At 39.6% G+C, this 16,550-nt stretch overlaps 1 protein-coding gene across 7 annotated transcripts in view; it reads left to right on the top strand.

Annotated features, from left to right (window-relative positions):
- The first annotated feature begins 2,157 nt into the window (after positions 1 to 2,157).
- The window catches only part of atxn2 (ataxin 2), a 43,074-nt gene continuing 28,681 nt past the window's right edge, over positions 2,158 to 16,550 (top strand). For 4 of the 7 annotated variants that reach the window (XM_053610290.1, XM_053610289.1, XM_053610287.1 and 1 more), the window contains exons 1-6: positions 2,158 to 2,836; positions 10,092 to 10,125; positions 10,257 to 10,316; positions 10,633 to 10,704; positions 10,898 to 11,048; positions 12,533 to 12,547. In XM_053610290.1, the coding sequence (XP_053466265.1) occupies positions 2,715 to 2,836; positions 10,092 to 10,125; positions 10,257 to 10,316; positions 10,633 to 10,704; positions 10,898 to 11,048; positions 12,533 to 12,547 (454 nt within the window). In that variant the 5' untranslated portion in view covers positions 2,158 to 2,714. The remainder of the gene's footprint in view (positions 2,837 to 10,091; positions 10,126 to 10,256; positions 10,317 to 10,632; positions 10,705 to 10,897; positions 11,049 to 12,532; positions 12,548 to 16,550) is intronic. The other 3 variants (XM_053610291.1, XM_053610288.1, XM_053610292.1) reach the window with 2 other exon arrangements.

Raw genomic sequence — 16,550 nt, 5'->3', positions numbered from 1 at the left:
TAGGATTCTTCTTTCCAAGAAGTCACATATTCAGTTATACATACCAGCTAAAATCCTCTGTGATTTCCCCTTTTAAAATGGGTATAAGCATGTTTTTTTGTATATGGTATTTATAGTATTTGCTAGACAAGGCAAATCTGTTTGGTTTAATATAGGATTAGCAATTTTAGTGTATCGTCATGCTACTACTGTAATAGTCTTCCATTTGTTCAAGTAGAATTGGTGAATTTTACAGTAATGGAATATTTGTTATATATCTGAGTAAATATGTCTGGTTACGCTGTGACTGGCAGAAGTCATAGCCAATCAGAAGAGACAGAGTGAGAGAGTGAATGCTCATAAAGGGGGCGGGAAAGGGAGGTGAGAAAGTGAAAGCGTTTGATTCTCTACTAGAGGAAAAAGTCTTCCGATTGATCAGTGTTTCCAATTTGGCAGATGTATCTCTAAATTTCATGAATTTCTGATAGTCGCATATATTTGGCAAATTTTTAATTACATTTAATAAATAATAATAATAAATTACACTAACTACATTTGTCCAATAAGTTTAACATCCATGCCCCACATATTTGTTCATCCCCAACATAAATGTTTCCCCAGTCAATCAATGTAATTTTTGTATTACACTAAACACTGGTGAGTATGTGCTATCAGGACATGCTGCATACATGCAGTAAAAAAATGTCAGAAAATAATACAAACAACCTTTTTGATGTGCTCAGGACTACTGTAGTGTGTTTGCATTTCTGAGGAATAGACAGTTATTTTAATATTGTTATTTAACATGAAATGGCCGGGACTTCTGAATAGCTTATTAGTCTTAAATTACAAATTAAATAAATAAATAATAGTTGTGTTCAGCAAGGTGGTGCAGTGAGTAGCATTCCTGCCTCACAGCTCCAGGATCCCAGGTTTGATTCTGAGCTCAGGTTATTTATTGTCTGTGTTGGTTTGCTCTGGATTCTCTGGTTAGAGACAGGTAAGAGGAGAATGGTCAGAATGATTTGATCTAACAGGAAGACTACAATAACTCAAATAACCACTGTGTTGAACAGAAAAGGCATCTCAGAATGTAGAACATGCTAAAACTCGAAGGGGATGTGTTATAAAAGCAAGAGACGACAGTGAGTTCCACAGCTGTCAGCTAAGAACAGGAATCTGAGAACACAGTGGGCACAGTCACAAAAATGCACACCTGATTAGAAAGAAAAAAAAAACATTTATGAAAGACAATTTCAGTTGCAACATGCAGATCACAGCGTGAGAATTTGGCATCAACAGCATTAACTCTAGAGAGTCTTATGCAAGGAAATACCAGGAAATCAGCGGTTTCTGAAATATTCAATCAGTCCATCTGGCACCAACAAACATGCGATGACCAAAGTCTCCGAGACCACATTTTGATGTCTGATGTGAACATTAACTAAAGCTCCTTACCTGACCCCCATGATTGACTAAATATATACAATATATGGCCAAAAGTATGTGGACACCTGACCATCACACTCATATGTGTTCCTTCCCTAAACTGTTCCCACACAATTGTAAGCACACAATTGTATAGGATGTCTATGTATGCTATAGCATTACACTTACTCACCACTGGTACTAAGAGGCCCAAACCTGTTCCAGCATGACAAAGCCCCCGTGCACAAAGTGAGCTCCATGGTTTGCTATGGTTAAGGTGAAGAAGCTTGAGTGTCCTACACAGAGCACTGACCTCAACCCCACAGATCACCATTGGGATGATCTGGAACGTTGCCTGCACCCCAGTCCTCTTCAGCTGACATCAGTGTCTGACCTCAGAATGAGCACAAATCCCCACATCCACGCTCCAAAATCTAGTGGAACATCTTCCCAGAAGAGTGGAGCTTATTGTAATAGCAAAGGGGGACTACATGTGGAAGGTGATGTGGAGGTGTCCACAAACTTTAGACCATATACTGTAATACAGTCTGACTGTATAGATCGAAACGTTTTCCTCTTTAAAAAGGAGTGGGAACTGAGGAAAAATAAAGCGCGTCTCCTTTAAATGGGATGTGGAACTCTGAAAGCACAGCGAGGAACCAACCCTGACCGGCTCACGTGCATCATGCCGTAGCACCGCCGCTCGGCTTCCGACGTGATCTTGTTGACTTCCTGTAAATAGTGCGCGGCACTCTAGTCCTCATTTAGTAAAACTTAAAAAAAAAAATCTGTTAAATGCCACATATGTCTTGATACTGTATTTTTTATACTGCATGAGCCAACGTGTAGACATTTATATTTTAAAATGTTTTAAACGAAACACGACTGATAAACAAAAAAAAAATGTACGCCTGTTTTGTGTATATATCCATCCGCTAGTATTTCGTGTTTTTTTTTCGGATTGTTTAGGTGTATGTCTTTCACAGGCAGACATCTCCGGCGAACTGATAATATTATTGAAACTATTTTAGTGTTAATCTAGTATATATGGATAATCTACATCTCTTTCAGTGATAAGTGTTTGGTTTTAAAGAGACAACGAGAAGAAAAGAAGCTAGCTGACTTGCCTAGCAGTCAGTGTCCAGGCTGGAATAATCAGCCCTAGCAACAGCAGCAGGGCTAGCAGGCTAACATCGCTTTACTCTCAGTTTGACTTTTAAAGCATTTCCTCCGCTGTAGTTTTGCCGTTGGAGATACTTTCTAAACCGTTTGAATAGTCTGCTCAAAGACTCGTTTATGGGATAATCATGTCAATGAAGCAGACAGGCGGTAATCGCAAACCGGGCAGCGGTAGCAGTAGCGGGGCCGCAGCGGCCTCAGGAGCCGGGGGATGCGCAGGGGCTGCTGCAGGACGACACGGTTTAACCAGGTGAGTTCACTGTAGCCCGACCTGCATGTGCTCGATTTATTAGTCACATGTGTAATGTTTAGATCGGATAACTGTCAGATGTGTAACACACACACACACACACACACACTGTAATGTTGGAATGCGGGGTTGTTTGGTGTCTGCGGCAGGCAGCAGGTAGGTAACTAGCTGGTTAGCTTAGCTTAGGCCGTGCTGGGAGAATGGGCTTGGTTTCGGTTATTATACTGTTCTCTCTTTTGGTTTTGGGAAAAGACTGGAATCGACGTCAGAGTAAAAAACAAAACAAAACACAACATTGGAGTTGGATGTTTGCTGAATAAAACGTTGAGAGGAAGTGCCTGGTCCTGCCTGAGGCCGTGTCCTCTGCTTGTCTGGATGAAATTCTCTGTAGAGTCGCAGACTGGATGCTGTTTTTTTCTGTTATATTAAATACATTATCATCATATTGGTCATTACAGCAAGTTTATTGGTCGTGAATGTATTGTTTAATGATCAGTTCAGGGCGAGCAGAGTGGAGCTTAACGCCGTTTCTACTCACTACAGCACTGACCTTTAACACGCGTTAACTAGCACGGAGTTACTACACTGTTCTCACTCCGCAGAAGCACATCCACACTCGTGTGTTTACATCAACACCTTCAATGAGAAACTAGCCGCTGTGGTGCAGGTAGCCTTCTTGATCTGCTAACTACATGCTAGCGGCTAGCTCAAATTCCCTGTTAAATTCTTGTCACTGCTTTTAATACACTCGTTAGCAGTCTAAACCAGCTTTTATGTGAAATGATTTCGACTTCGCAATTGGTTTTGAAGCTGTTTTAAAGGAAGGGAATAAATACGGTAATCTGTGATGCGTATGAATAATGGCATTTGCAGCTTTGCATTATTACTTTACTACCCGTATCCAGACAGGTCCTTCCTCCTCGCCTGCATTCTGCCCCGCGATTGGCTAGTCCTGTCCTGCCCTCTGTGCTGGGATTGGCTAGTACATTTTACGGGCTCGTGCGAACAAATGAACGAACTAGCCAATTCCGTGGTAGGGGGCGTGGCTTGTCGGAATGCGGGTAGGGGGAAATAACACGGCAGCTCTCCCTTGTAGTAGGCGTTTCGGCTGTCGGCGTCCCATCACCCCATCACACCACCAACCATCCGGAGGCCAGAGTCAGGCGAGTGAACCTTAACGCTTAGCAGCGTGGCTTTATAGTAAAGCAATCAATTAAACATGACATTGTGTAAGTGTGCTCTTTGGGTTGCCCATTATATTCAAATTGGGTGTGTTCGTGCTTTTTGTGTCAGTCTTTCGTCCTTGTGGATACCAATACACCAGAATAACACGTGAGAGGCTGGGAGAACCCTTCACATGGGTTAAACTGAACATTATGTACTATGTAGACCAGAGGTTCTCAACTTTTTGTAACTAAAGCCCCCCCCAAGCCTCCCATATCACATGGCAACCCCCCACCCTGTCCCCCACCCATTTTAGGAGACCAGGTATATGATTTTGGTTTTGGGAAAAGTCTGGAATCGACGTCAGAGTAACAAAAAAAACCCCACAATATTGGAGTTGGATGTTTGCTGAATAAAATGTTGAAGGCCGTGTCCTCTGCGTGTCTGGATGAAATTCTCTGTAGAGTCGCAGACTGGATGCTGTTTTTTTTTTTTCTTATATTAAGTACATTATCATATTCCTCATTACAGCAAGTTTATTGGTCGTGAATGTATTGTTTAATGATCAGTTCAGGGCGAGCAGAGTGGAGCTTAACGCCGTTTCTACTCACTACAGCACTGACCTTTAACACGCATTAACTAGCATGGAGTTACTACACTGTTCTCACTCTAAATGATTGTGTGTGTGTGTGTGTGTGTGTGTGTGTGTGTATATATGTTTTTTGATAATTTTTTGCTTTTCTGTTTTTGTACTTTAATTAAAAAAAATTCATAACTTTTATGATTTTTAAAAAATAACTTTTATAAAACTATATAACGGACAATTATGGAAGATGAATGATCAAAAATGTTTCTGAACACTATAACAACTTTGATCAAGAGAACTAGGCTGTAATAACGTGGACTAGTTTACATGTAAAACATGTTGCATTACATTCGTCTTGCATTCTAAAAACATTTGCATAAGAATGATGTAAATAGGGACGAAGGGCGTGTCTCGTTATCCATGACGTTGTTAAATCTCCGGCTCTCAGCCCCTCACTGAACAGAGTAGACGCAGAGAGAGGTGAGCGTGCAGCAGGAAGGCAAGACCTCGCGCTTGCACGGCAGTATTGGTGATATTTGGAAAGTTGCTAAGGTTTGTTAAAGTCGCTAGATTTGTTTTTGCAAAAACGAAACAAGTCGCTAAGTTGGCAACACTGGTCTGCACTGACAGCTAGATAAAAGGCAGGCTAAGCTCCGCCTCTTCTCAGCAAAAAGAAAATACAGGGGGAATGTGGGGTTTTTCATTTATGCACATTCTATTTGAAAAGCACTAAAATACACGGAGTACCCAAATGATGCCCTGTCTGTGTTTTATTTTATTTTTTTTTCCCTTAAACAATTTACGCCCCCCTTCTGATCTCTCTGTGCCCCCCGGTTTAGAACCACTGATGTAGAGCTTTGACAACTACAGAAACACTGTTCTTTTACATGTCTTAATCAGAAATAAAACTTTTAATCCTCTTTATCCCAAAAGGGAGAAAATTGCTTTTAAAGATTACTTTCAGCGTCACTGAGAGATTGCCTACCTCTACATTTATATGATAATCTACTTATAGAAAAGCAACAAGACTACCAAATCGTAAAAAATTGCGGGTTTACAGTTGGACATTATCACTTTTCACACTGGGCACATTTGCTGCGGTCCGAGTGGAGTAGATTCCATAACCCTCCATTTCTTCTTTTTGAGCCATTCATTGGTGGATTTGCTAGTGTGCTTCAGATCATTATCCTGTTGAAAAATCCACATTTTCTTCCTCTTCAACTTTTGGACAGATGGCCTCACGTTTTCTTCAAGCACTCTTTGATATGATGCAGAATTCATATTTGAATCAATGAATGCAAGCTGTCCGGTCCCTGAGGCAGCGAAGCAACCCCAAACCATAACATTTCCACCACCGTGCTTCACAGTTGGTATGAGGTGCTTCTCCTGAAAAGCTGTCTTTGGTCTGCACCAAACAACTCTAACTTAGAGTCGTCTGTCGAGCACATTATTCCAAAAGGTCTGGTCTTTGCCTATATGCTCATTGGCAAACTGTAGTCTTGCAAAGCATTTTTCCTGGTACGCCTCCCACACAGATCATTTGTGCAATCTGTTTCTGATTGTAAAAGCATGTACTCTGACACCAACAGTTGCAAGACTTACTAGCAGATCCTGTGATGAAATTTTGGGGTTCTTGGAGACGTTTTACATCAGACGGTTTGCTCTTGGGCTGAACTTGCTGGGATGGCCAGTCCTGTACAAATTGCCAGTCGTTTGAAACCTGTGCCATTTGTAGATTTATTTATTTTTTGTCCCCTTACAGTGGAATTATGTATTTGAAATAATTTGGAGATATTTTTAATCCCTTGCCAGACTCCTAGGCATCCACAATCTTTTTTTCAGAAGGTCTTACAGAACTCTTTTTAGATCTTGGCATGATGACACCACACACCTCAATGGCAAAGGGAACACCAGACAGATGGTGGAGATGCTGTGAGCTGGTAACAAGTGATGCACGGCCCCGTTCCATTCTCAGGCATGGATGTTGGCAGGCTCTGTTCCAGGATAACGCACGTGAAAAAGTACAATGGGTAAATTAGCAGTGAGAAATTATACAAGATCTTTTTAAAGAGTATCTTTAGTGAATTTCATCAGGAATATGTAAAAAAAAAAAAAAAAACCCCATGATTTTAAGCCAGTCCCTCCAGGATTTTGTGATCACAAAAAACAAGAAAATGCCACAGTATTTGGAAGAGCCTTCAATTTTTCAAAATTACCACGGATTTTCCTCAGATTTGGGCCAAGATGCGTCATGTGACGTCATCACAACGCGCATTCATCCAAAGCCCTCTTTTTCACGTGCATCGAACATGAGCACAGCTGAAAGGTCTCATTTACCAACAAACATCACTGCGAAAGACCGTGCACAATTTCGCCGATTCAAGTAGCCACAAAAGCTGCAGGGGGAAAAAAAAACTCCCAAGTTGTACTGCAAGTTTTGGAAAAAAGCTGCAACAAATTCAAGCTTTTTAAAAAAAATTTTTTGGAGAGTTTGTATTTGTGCAAGTTGCTGGTTGACAGGCACGTTTTTTTTTGGAGGACTAGTTCAGTGCCGACTGACTGACCGATCGAAATCACACTTCTGTTGTATTTATACACCGTCCGGGCATGGACATGAGCACAGCTGAAAGGTCTCATTTGCCAACAAACATCACTGTGAAAGAACATGCAAGACAATTTCGTGCATTTGTGTTTTCGCCAATTCGGGTAGTTTTCCGCAAAAAACAACACATCGAGCATTTTTGGCTGCAACAATCACAAAACAAAACTCCACGAAATCCTTTACAGACTAGAACTTCTCAGAGCCAATATTAAAATTCCTGTTTCTACTGTGGTAGTGAAAACATAAACGCCTATTAGCAATGTACACAATCAAATAACATTTATTAGTTTGAGTAAATAACTTAATGTGTGCAAATGTACAAGCGCTTATTAAACCAACTTCTACCAGCAACTAAATGACGTGTTTGTGGGGGTGACCCCCTCTCAAGCGATTACATCAGGGTAGTTTTGAACACGAGGGCGTGACAATTCTCTCCTCCACGTTTAGCCACATTTAGCCACTGCTGAGTCTGTGTAGATCCAGCAGGTGGTATTGGCTACCGGCTTTTGTGGAAATCAGTCAAGTCCTTGGACACATTCACGCCCTGGCTTCCAGTTTCAGAAGGAAATACGTCACCATATGGAATCAGTCACAGCTGTTTCATCGAGCTTTTAAAGTTTCTAATGAACAGCACATGGTACCAGGCGGAAACTCTGCTCGCTAAAAAAAAAAAAGAAATTTTCTGTGCAGATCCTTGTCTGTGAACAGGGTTTCAAATGCATTTAGTGTTTCAGCAGCGTAATCTGTATTTTTGTCGCTTACTTCAGCTTGATTAAAAATCTCAGTTTACTGCTTCAGTGAACTGCAAATTCTTACACAGCAAATACATCAGTTTTTCAAATGCATGTGATTTATTAAAATTTATTTAGTGCACTTATATGGATCGGACGTCGTGCTAGTTTATTCCGTCAGTCCCAAGATGCGCAGAAAAGTCTTGTTTATTAAGTAGTCCTCATTTCAGAACAGTTTTTTTTAATAAGCCGGTGTTGTGTATAATGGGTTAGGGTTAGGGGTGTTTGGTGGTGAAATCTGCCTCGGTGTGAGCTCAGATTTATACAGATGTGAAGCCAGTTGCTTTCTTTGCCATCAGAATTTCAATTTGGTCGGTGTTGTTAAAATACATTAATAAAAATAAAGTGCACGCTGTGTTATAGGTACAAGGGTTCATTCGTTATCTAAAAGCCTCTGTTGTCGCAAAGGTGAAACTGCGAAAGACCGTACGAAACGATTTCACGCCATTCAAGTAGTTTTCCACAAAATCATCAGCCAGTTGCGTTGCAGATTTTGGTGGGGGGGGGAAGCCGTAGCAAAATCAAGCATTTTTGGCTGCAACGATAACAAGCAACTCTGTGAAACCCTGTACAGACTGAATATCATAATTCATGTCTACAGTGTCCTGCATGAGCAAGTCTTCAGATGAACACACATGAGTTATTGGCTGGTCTGGTCATGTGAGATGATGTAGTACTTCCAGGGGCTTTATGAAGGATATTGCAAATTCTGCCACTATTCCTGTACTTCCATCCAGTTTTTCATATTCTGCCCCATAATAGACGCATCCACCTGATGTATGAAGGCAGACGCACATCTGACTGCCTCACATATTCACACACGCACGGACACTAAAACGTAAACCCTTACTTAGCTAGCAGTTAGCTGCTTTGGGGGCCTGTCACTAAAATGCAGTCTAGTGTTTGTGTCCAGAGTTACGTTACACTACATGGCTGAAAGTTTATGGACACCTTATGTGTTCCTTCCCCAAACTGTTGCCACAAAGTTGGAAGCGCACAGTTGTACAGATTGTCTTCGTATGCTGTAGCGTTACAATTTCCCTTCTCTGGAATTAAGAAACCCAAACCTGTTCCAGCATGACGGTGCACCTGTGCACAAAACGAGCTCCATGAAGACATGGTTTGTTAATGTTGGACTGGAAGAACTCGAGTGTCCTGCACAGAGCCCTGACCTCAACCCCACTGAACACCTTTGGGATGAACTGGAACACCGACTGCACCCCAGACCTCCTCGCCCAACAGCAGTGCCTGATCTCACTAATGCTCCTGTGGCTGAAAGAACACACATCCCCAATAAATAAAATTTTATCGTTCGTTTGACTTGATTGTTTGGTTATTTGCAAGCAGTAGGAGGCTGGCTGAGGACAACTCATAAGGCCTTTTAATTCTCTTTCGTTTTACTTTCGCTTTTCATCAGACTCATTCAACCATACACACGTCTCTGTGCTGGTCAGCTCTCTTTCTCTCTCTCTCTTTCTCTCTCTCTCTCTCTCTCTCGCTTGCTCATTATGGGAAGCACTGACACACACAAGTAAACTCGGGCCAGCACAGGTGAGATTCATTATGCTTTAACTGACTCTTAAACCCGCCTCCTCTCCATCCTCTGCTGTCGCTTGACCACGCCACCGCTGCCACAATCGCATATACTATGCATAGTCCAAAAAAGTTACAGTGGAAAATAAACACCAAAATGAGATGACCAGATTTTTTTTCCCCAGTTTGTCTGGTAAACTTTAATAATAAATTTTATTTATAGACACCTTTCAAGACTCTCAAGGACACATTACAGACATAATCAAGTTTACAAGTGTAAAAAACTTGATCATTCCCAGACACGTTGGCCAGCACCAAAGTTTTGTAGTGGAAACTCTGGTGCCTTTATTAGATAACCTGCTAAATATCTGTAGCAAAATGTGTGACCGTCCTGAATATTGGTCATGGTGTTATGCGCCTGCTGCCACATTGACAACGGTCTAAGAGATTTTAGTATTGAATGTATATGAAAGTCACTTTGTGTGTTTATGACCTTGTAAATACTGAAATGTGCAGTATGCTGCCGTACAAATGTATTGATTTAATTCTTAAGTTAAAGTTTTGTTGATTTTTGTGCAGGGGACGTAACAGCGCCAAAGCACACTCCGCACCAGTAAGTCCAACGTCGTTGTTTTTTTTTTTTTTTCTTCTTGTCAATATCTCTGCACTCTGAGTTAGACTTTGAGTTGCAGTGTATTCATGCTATTGTTGACTGCAGCACTGATCATTTTGTTCTGTTTTTAGGTGGCCTTCAGTGGAGTTTATGCAAATATGAGGATGGTTCACGTCTTAACTTCAGTGGTGGTACGTTTAAAGAGACGGCTGTTTTTCCAGATTGATTTCTTGTTAATAATTGGAGTAATGCCGTTGTGACCAGGCTTTAATTGAGTCATTATGAGATGTTTAGATATTTGAGATAAACATAAATATTAATAGTGGAACACTGTAGCCTATTAGACCTCCAGGAGTCGATATTATTAAAGTGTAAAGCTGTAAGCTGTCACCGTGAGAACGAACGAGGTGCTTTTCTCAAATTCAGGCTTTAAATCAGGTTTTAAATCGTTAACAGTTTTTGTATTTTGTACAAAAATGATTGATATCATTTTTACTTCTTGTGCAGGGAGCCAAGTGCGAACTCAAAGTGAAAAATGGCGCAATCTACGAGGGTGTCTTCAAAACGTATGGTCCAGAGGTACAGACAGATATATAATGTGTATATGCAGTTTCGAAATACCAAAAAATTGTATATGAATAATGTTATTATTATTATTATTATTATTATTATTATTATTATTATTGGGTGATACAGTGAAGAGGACAGTGTAGAGAAGGTAAGGTTGAGTCAGTCTTATAATTTGTGTGTGTGTGCGCGCTTGTGTCTGTAGTGTGATCTGGTCCTGGATGCAGCCCACAGGAAGAGTCCAGAGCCAAACGTAGGCCCTCGACGTGAGGACATAGTCGAGAGCATAATCTTCAAGGCTTCAGATGTTGTGGTGGTGCATTTTAAAGATGTGGACCTGAGCTATGCCAAAAAAGGTGAAACATTGTAACAATGTTGTATGCTAACACTTGCTGTGATTGCTGTCATGCTTCTGTGACCGTGTCATCAATCTTGCCCTACAGTGTGTGGATCGGTGTTCAGTCATGGTTAATGAAAAGGATGACTAATTTAAAGAGTAGGGATGAGCAGAGTAATAGGATGTGATACAGATGATAGACAGGCTGCCAAGAAGCTGTGCTAGGTGCATTAACATGAAGTCGGTCCGACTTTTGTGTAGGAGTGTGGCACTATGCCAGTATATTATTACATGGCTGATGTGTAACGTTGATATGTTTGTATTAATACTGATTTGGCAAAATTTGTCCCCGGTGCTCCTTATCAAATACACAGATTTTAAAAACCAGGTACTTTTTAAAGACCAAATATACTATGTGAAAATCACGAAATTTCTACATTATTTTAATAGAAAATTGAAAACCTACTGTGTACAATATTGTGCATCAGAGACCATCCTTATGTTTTCAATCAAAAGGCCCTTCATTACTTTATTGTTGAATATTTGGATGCAAACAGTAATGAAGGGGAAATATTCCATTTTCAACCAGCCATGCAATACTTGTATAGACAGGTAGATATTAAAGTCAGCTTTATAGATATAATATTTACAGATTTCATACTGTGTTTACTGTTGAGGCCTTTGTAAGACTTTCTGTTAAATACGTTCCCATAATCATTACAGTCCCGCCAGAATCTCGTGATTTTGTGATCGCAGAAATTAATGCAAAATCAAGAAAATGGCAGAATATTCAGAGGAGCTTGCAATTTTTCAAAGATTACCACAGATTTTCTGCAGATTTGGGCCAAGACACATTATCTGGCATCACCACAACACGTATTCAGCCAAAGTCCTCTTCGATTCACGTGCATCGAACATGAGCTCAGCTAAAACGTATCGTTTACCAACAAACAACAGTGCGAAAGACCGTGTAGAACAATTTTGTACAATTGCGATTTCACCAATTCAGATAGTTTTCTGAAAAAAGCACAAAAAAACCTCCACAAATTGCATCAGAAATTTAGAAAAAGTCTGCAGTAAAATCAAGTGTTTTTGGCAGCAATCACTAAAAACTCTGCGGATACTGTACGGACTCATTATTATTGCTCATAAATTGTTTTAAAAAACCCACAAAGGTCTCAAACAGTAACAGCTGGAATAGCATTACTGTATTAACACGTCCCATTTCCCATTAATCCCACACACATGTGTAAATGGCTTCTAACATCCCAATAAAACCTTTTATAGTTTGGGCTGCACTAAGGATTCTGCTGCTTTTGCAATATTTGAGAAAGATGTTGTCCTGATTCAAAACCATTCCCCCCTGTTTGGTGCTGTTTTGTAAATAATCTTTTGAATGTGTGTGTGTGTACCAAGGATGTAAAGCACTGATTTATAACCTGCTCAATTTTGTCCATCTGACCCTTTCTTTATTCTGTCTCTCTCCTCTTGCACTGGGTGTAGTCTCATCAGAGCAAGGTAATCTGGCTTATTACCCCATTTAATATCACATGTCGTGTGTTTGCCATATTATAGATGACATTGACATAAAAACAATGGGTGCTATAGGCACTGATGGATTTGTCTGAGATGCTGAGCTGTGCTACTGCCAGTTATGATTCTTATGATTCGATTTTTCTGCAGTCTTTGTCCTTGACACTGACATCTTAAATTACAAGAATTGCAGGATTCTAAGATGATAGATTGCAATGCCAAACCCTTACACATTCAACATTAACATGAAACAGAACTGAGTAAAATACTAGACCACATTTCTAAACAAACCTGGGCATTGGACTAAATTCACTCCATTAGGCAATGAAAAGGCCTGAAAATCCTTTAGTTTCTTGAGAGTGCTTACTTCATGGCCAACGTTACTTCATATCCATTTTATATATTTAAAACGTTAAGGTCCTTGAACCTTTACGCCTCTTTTCCACTGAAGCTCTAAACAGGAGAACAGGTACAGTTCTTCTTTTCCATCTGTCATGCTGCTAAATCAGGACAAGGAAGTAGCTAAGCAAAACTACTGTGATGAATCTTGACTATTTTAATACCTGCTCAACCATTTGAGGAAGCAATAGATGACTACTGAAACGCCACACCTGGTAATATTTTGATGTGTAGTCAAATATGAAGCTCACAGGACAAAAGAGTTAATACAATTTCAGGAATGTGCAGTACAACCGGATTAAAACTATTTTAAACTATTATAGAGACAGAGCAAGTAGCTCAGGTTTGACACTGCACACGCATGTCCCAGCTGCTCTGTTACGCTTTTCATTTTAAATCTGCTGCTGCTCTTTCATGGAGCAGAATATTCATGTCTGTATTTTCCCTCGCAAATATAGTAAATCTCTGTACTTTCTGGCCAAAACATACACTGTCGTCGACTACGTTTACATGTACATCAAATTCCGTTGAAGCTCTGTATTCGGGTTGCGGCCATATTCCGAATACAGTGTATGCGTACAGGCATCGGAATATTCCTGTATACATGGTTGCAAGTATACTTGAGTTGCCGTTCCTAAATGCCGAGCCTACAGCTCTGTTACAGCATCTGTTAGCAGCCACAACTCCTTGTGGACTGAGCATGTGCATATATCTTCTTTCAGTGGATTTTATGAAAAAGATGTGTACATGCAACAAATTTCCGATTAAACCTGGCATATTCCAGGTGTGGGGATAAGAATATTGTCTTAATCTGAATCGGGCAGTAGGATTGCGGCATTTACGTGAGTCATTTACAATACTGCCAAATTCAGATTAAGATCAGAATATTGATGTGCATGTAAACGTAGTCAATGTGATCAAGTTGTGATCAGTGAGATATTAACTCTTCTTTAGAAGTTAGAATTTTTAATGTCACATACGACACATTGTGCTGAATATAGCTGACTTTCAGTAAAACATTTGGTGTGTGTTCAGTTTTTTGTCCAATTTGATCTATTACATCTGTGAAGCACACTGATGTGCACCCAAAAGGACAGGACTAATATCCACTGCGCTAAAGACATCTCATTCCTCTCCTAGTGGTCAGTCGAACAGCAGTTCATTAACACTTATAGATATTCGATAAAAAGTAGGCAGAAGGCACATCTGTAGTGAAGACAGTGATTGGAATGGTTACTGTCTGTGCTCAGAACTGTTTGGCTCTACAGCTGTAAAGAGGCTTTCGTTTCTACCACATCGTCACAGATTCCTAACATCGCTTCTGAAATGTTATACTTTAGAGATGGGCTGGTGTCTCTCACAATAAATAAACAAATGCTCGTGTCATGCCAGTTGCACTTTATCTGAAATATGGATAAATCTAACCTCCACAGCAAATACACAGAGCAAGCTTTGCCATAAAACATGTGCAAATGCAGGTGTCCTTCAAGCTAAAAAAACCAAAACAAGTCTGTTGCTTGCTGTAATGTAATGTTTTAATTATTTCAGATTACTGCAGTCCTTGTAATCCTTTATTATTATTATTTTAAACCTGATAGCTAGTATGCTTGCCTTGCTGTTGTTTTAAGTGCATGGTTTATTATTTATTTTATCCTATTTCCTATCCTGTTTTCATTGCTTTGCAGTGCCATTATTATTAATAAATTAATTAGTACATTTTAAAGGCAGTCTGTATGATGTGATCCTGGTGACCCAGGACATCAAGAAATGAAATCTTTTTATCTATCAGTAATTCATGTATTATGAATTCATTCATTTGTCACATATAGCATGCTTGGAAATTGGATGGACACCTACTCTGTAAAAATGCTTTATTTTAAATGAATGAGTATGGCTAATGGAAACATTTTGTTTTGAAATGTTTTCTCTTTAAAAGCACAAGACTATTGCAACATGCCATTATAACAGGTTATTTAAATTTTAAGCATAGTGGTACCTAATATCACACAGCTGCTTTCACACATCTGTATGCTGCTCATTTTAACGGTTCATCGGGTAGAATTTTGTCTCTAGTAGTTATAAGGTCACGTACAATAACATTTGAAATTTGTACTTTTTGACCCCCACCTAAATCCAGGTTTTTAGGTGTTTTAACTAGGCATTCGATGGATGGCTATCACATGTATCATGCATTCATTAAAAAAGACACAAAGAGGGGGTTTGTGGGTAAGCATAGCAGGGCATGAATGGGCTGACATGCACACCGCTGTGTGCATGTCTCTCTGCATAGCCAGAGACCCTTTTTATCAAGAGTTTTGGAATAATATTGCCACAAATACATCTCAAGTAGCGTGTAAACCATGCAATTTTGCATCCAATACTTTCCATCTTCTATAGACTGGGAGTTTGCCCACTTTTGAAAGCATAGTTCATGTAGAATCTTATACAGAACTGATTAAAAAAGGTAAAAATATCTGTATATTTCTGTATACATCCCTGTACATCATTTTGTAAATACTAGGGCTCTCTTTAATGCTGCATCTGCACTCAGTCACATTAAGTAGAACCCGTGCTTAACATCCACATCAGTGCCTGTAATGTCTCTCCTGTTGTTTGTTATACAGCAATCACATAGTGACCAGTGCACCTTTAACTGAGCATTAGGGTTGTCACGGTGCCATAAACATATCGTACGGTATACCAGCTGAATACCATGTACTAGCTGAAGTATCACGATGCCAAGTAGCATCACAATACCATGCCAATATTATGTTAATTTGTATTACAGAAATGCATAGCTATAAATGAAAACGAATAAGGCAAATTTTCCGCTGAATATTAATGAGAACGAATAACTGACTGGAAAAACTCGAACAATCGTACAGAAGGAAAACAACTAATTCAATGTGTCACATGTTTCATCTGTTGTTCCCTAGAACAAAGAAATGCAAATGGAAGTTGTCTTCCGTACTAAGAATGAACACAATATTCAGAATAAATATCTGAAATGGAAATTGACAAAAAAAAAATCATATAAAATTGGGAAATTTTCCATTTCCTAGGCATTGCTCTGTATTCATCATAACGTCAAGGTGAATGACAGGAGCTCTGTTGCCAACAACTTTTAATGGAAATTTGCAAATTGTTTCTAGATGATGTCATGCGCTAATTAGCATATTCAATACGTCATTGTGTATTTACATTCTGCCTACTCTCTGTGCTCACATCCTGCATTGTACTGTACAGCCGGATTCCCAATAAAGCTCTTCTGGTTGACATTTTTCTGTTTCTGTTAGAAAACAGAACGAATATGAACTAGTGACTGAAACGCGGGAGGATGGGGCGGGGCTGCTGCATGGAGTCATATTTTAAGTCAAAGGATTGTATTCGTGTTCTATCAAAAATAAACTTTTTAATGTTATTTAGTGATTTCGTATTTAATGACTTTATAATTCAAGCACTTTTTAAGCCCCTCTGGATAAAAAATGCCTACTTTCAAGTTTTTTTTAGTACTTAAATTTCAAAAAGCCAAATTCAAGCTCCTTGTACGAACCTGTTTTTAGTATTTACACATGGTGGTTAGCATGAC

Source organism: Ictalurus furcatus, chromosome 22, assembly GCF_023375685.1.
Source record: "Ictalurus furcatus strain D&B chromosome 22, Billie_1.0, whole genome shotgun sequence".
NCBI classification, from domain to species: Eukaryota; Metazoa; Chordata; class Actinopteri; order Siluriformes; family Ictaluridae; genus Ictalurus; species Ictalurus furcatus.
Note: the sequence above shows the minus strand (reverse complement) of the source record. Positions and strands in the feature narration are given on the sequence as shown.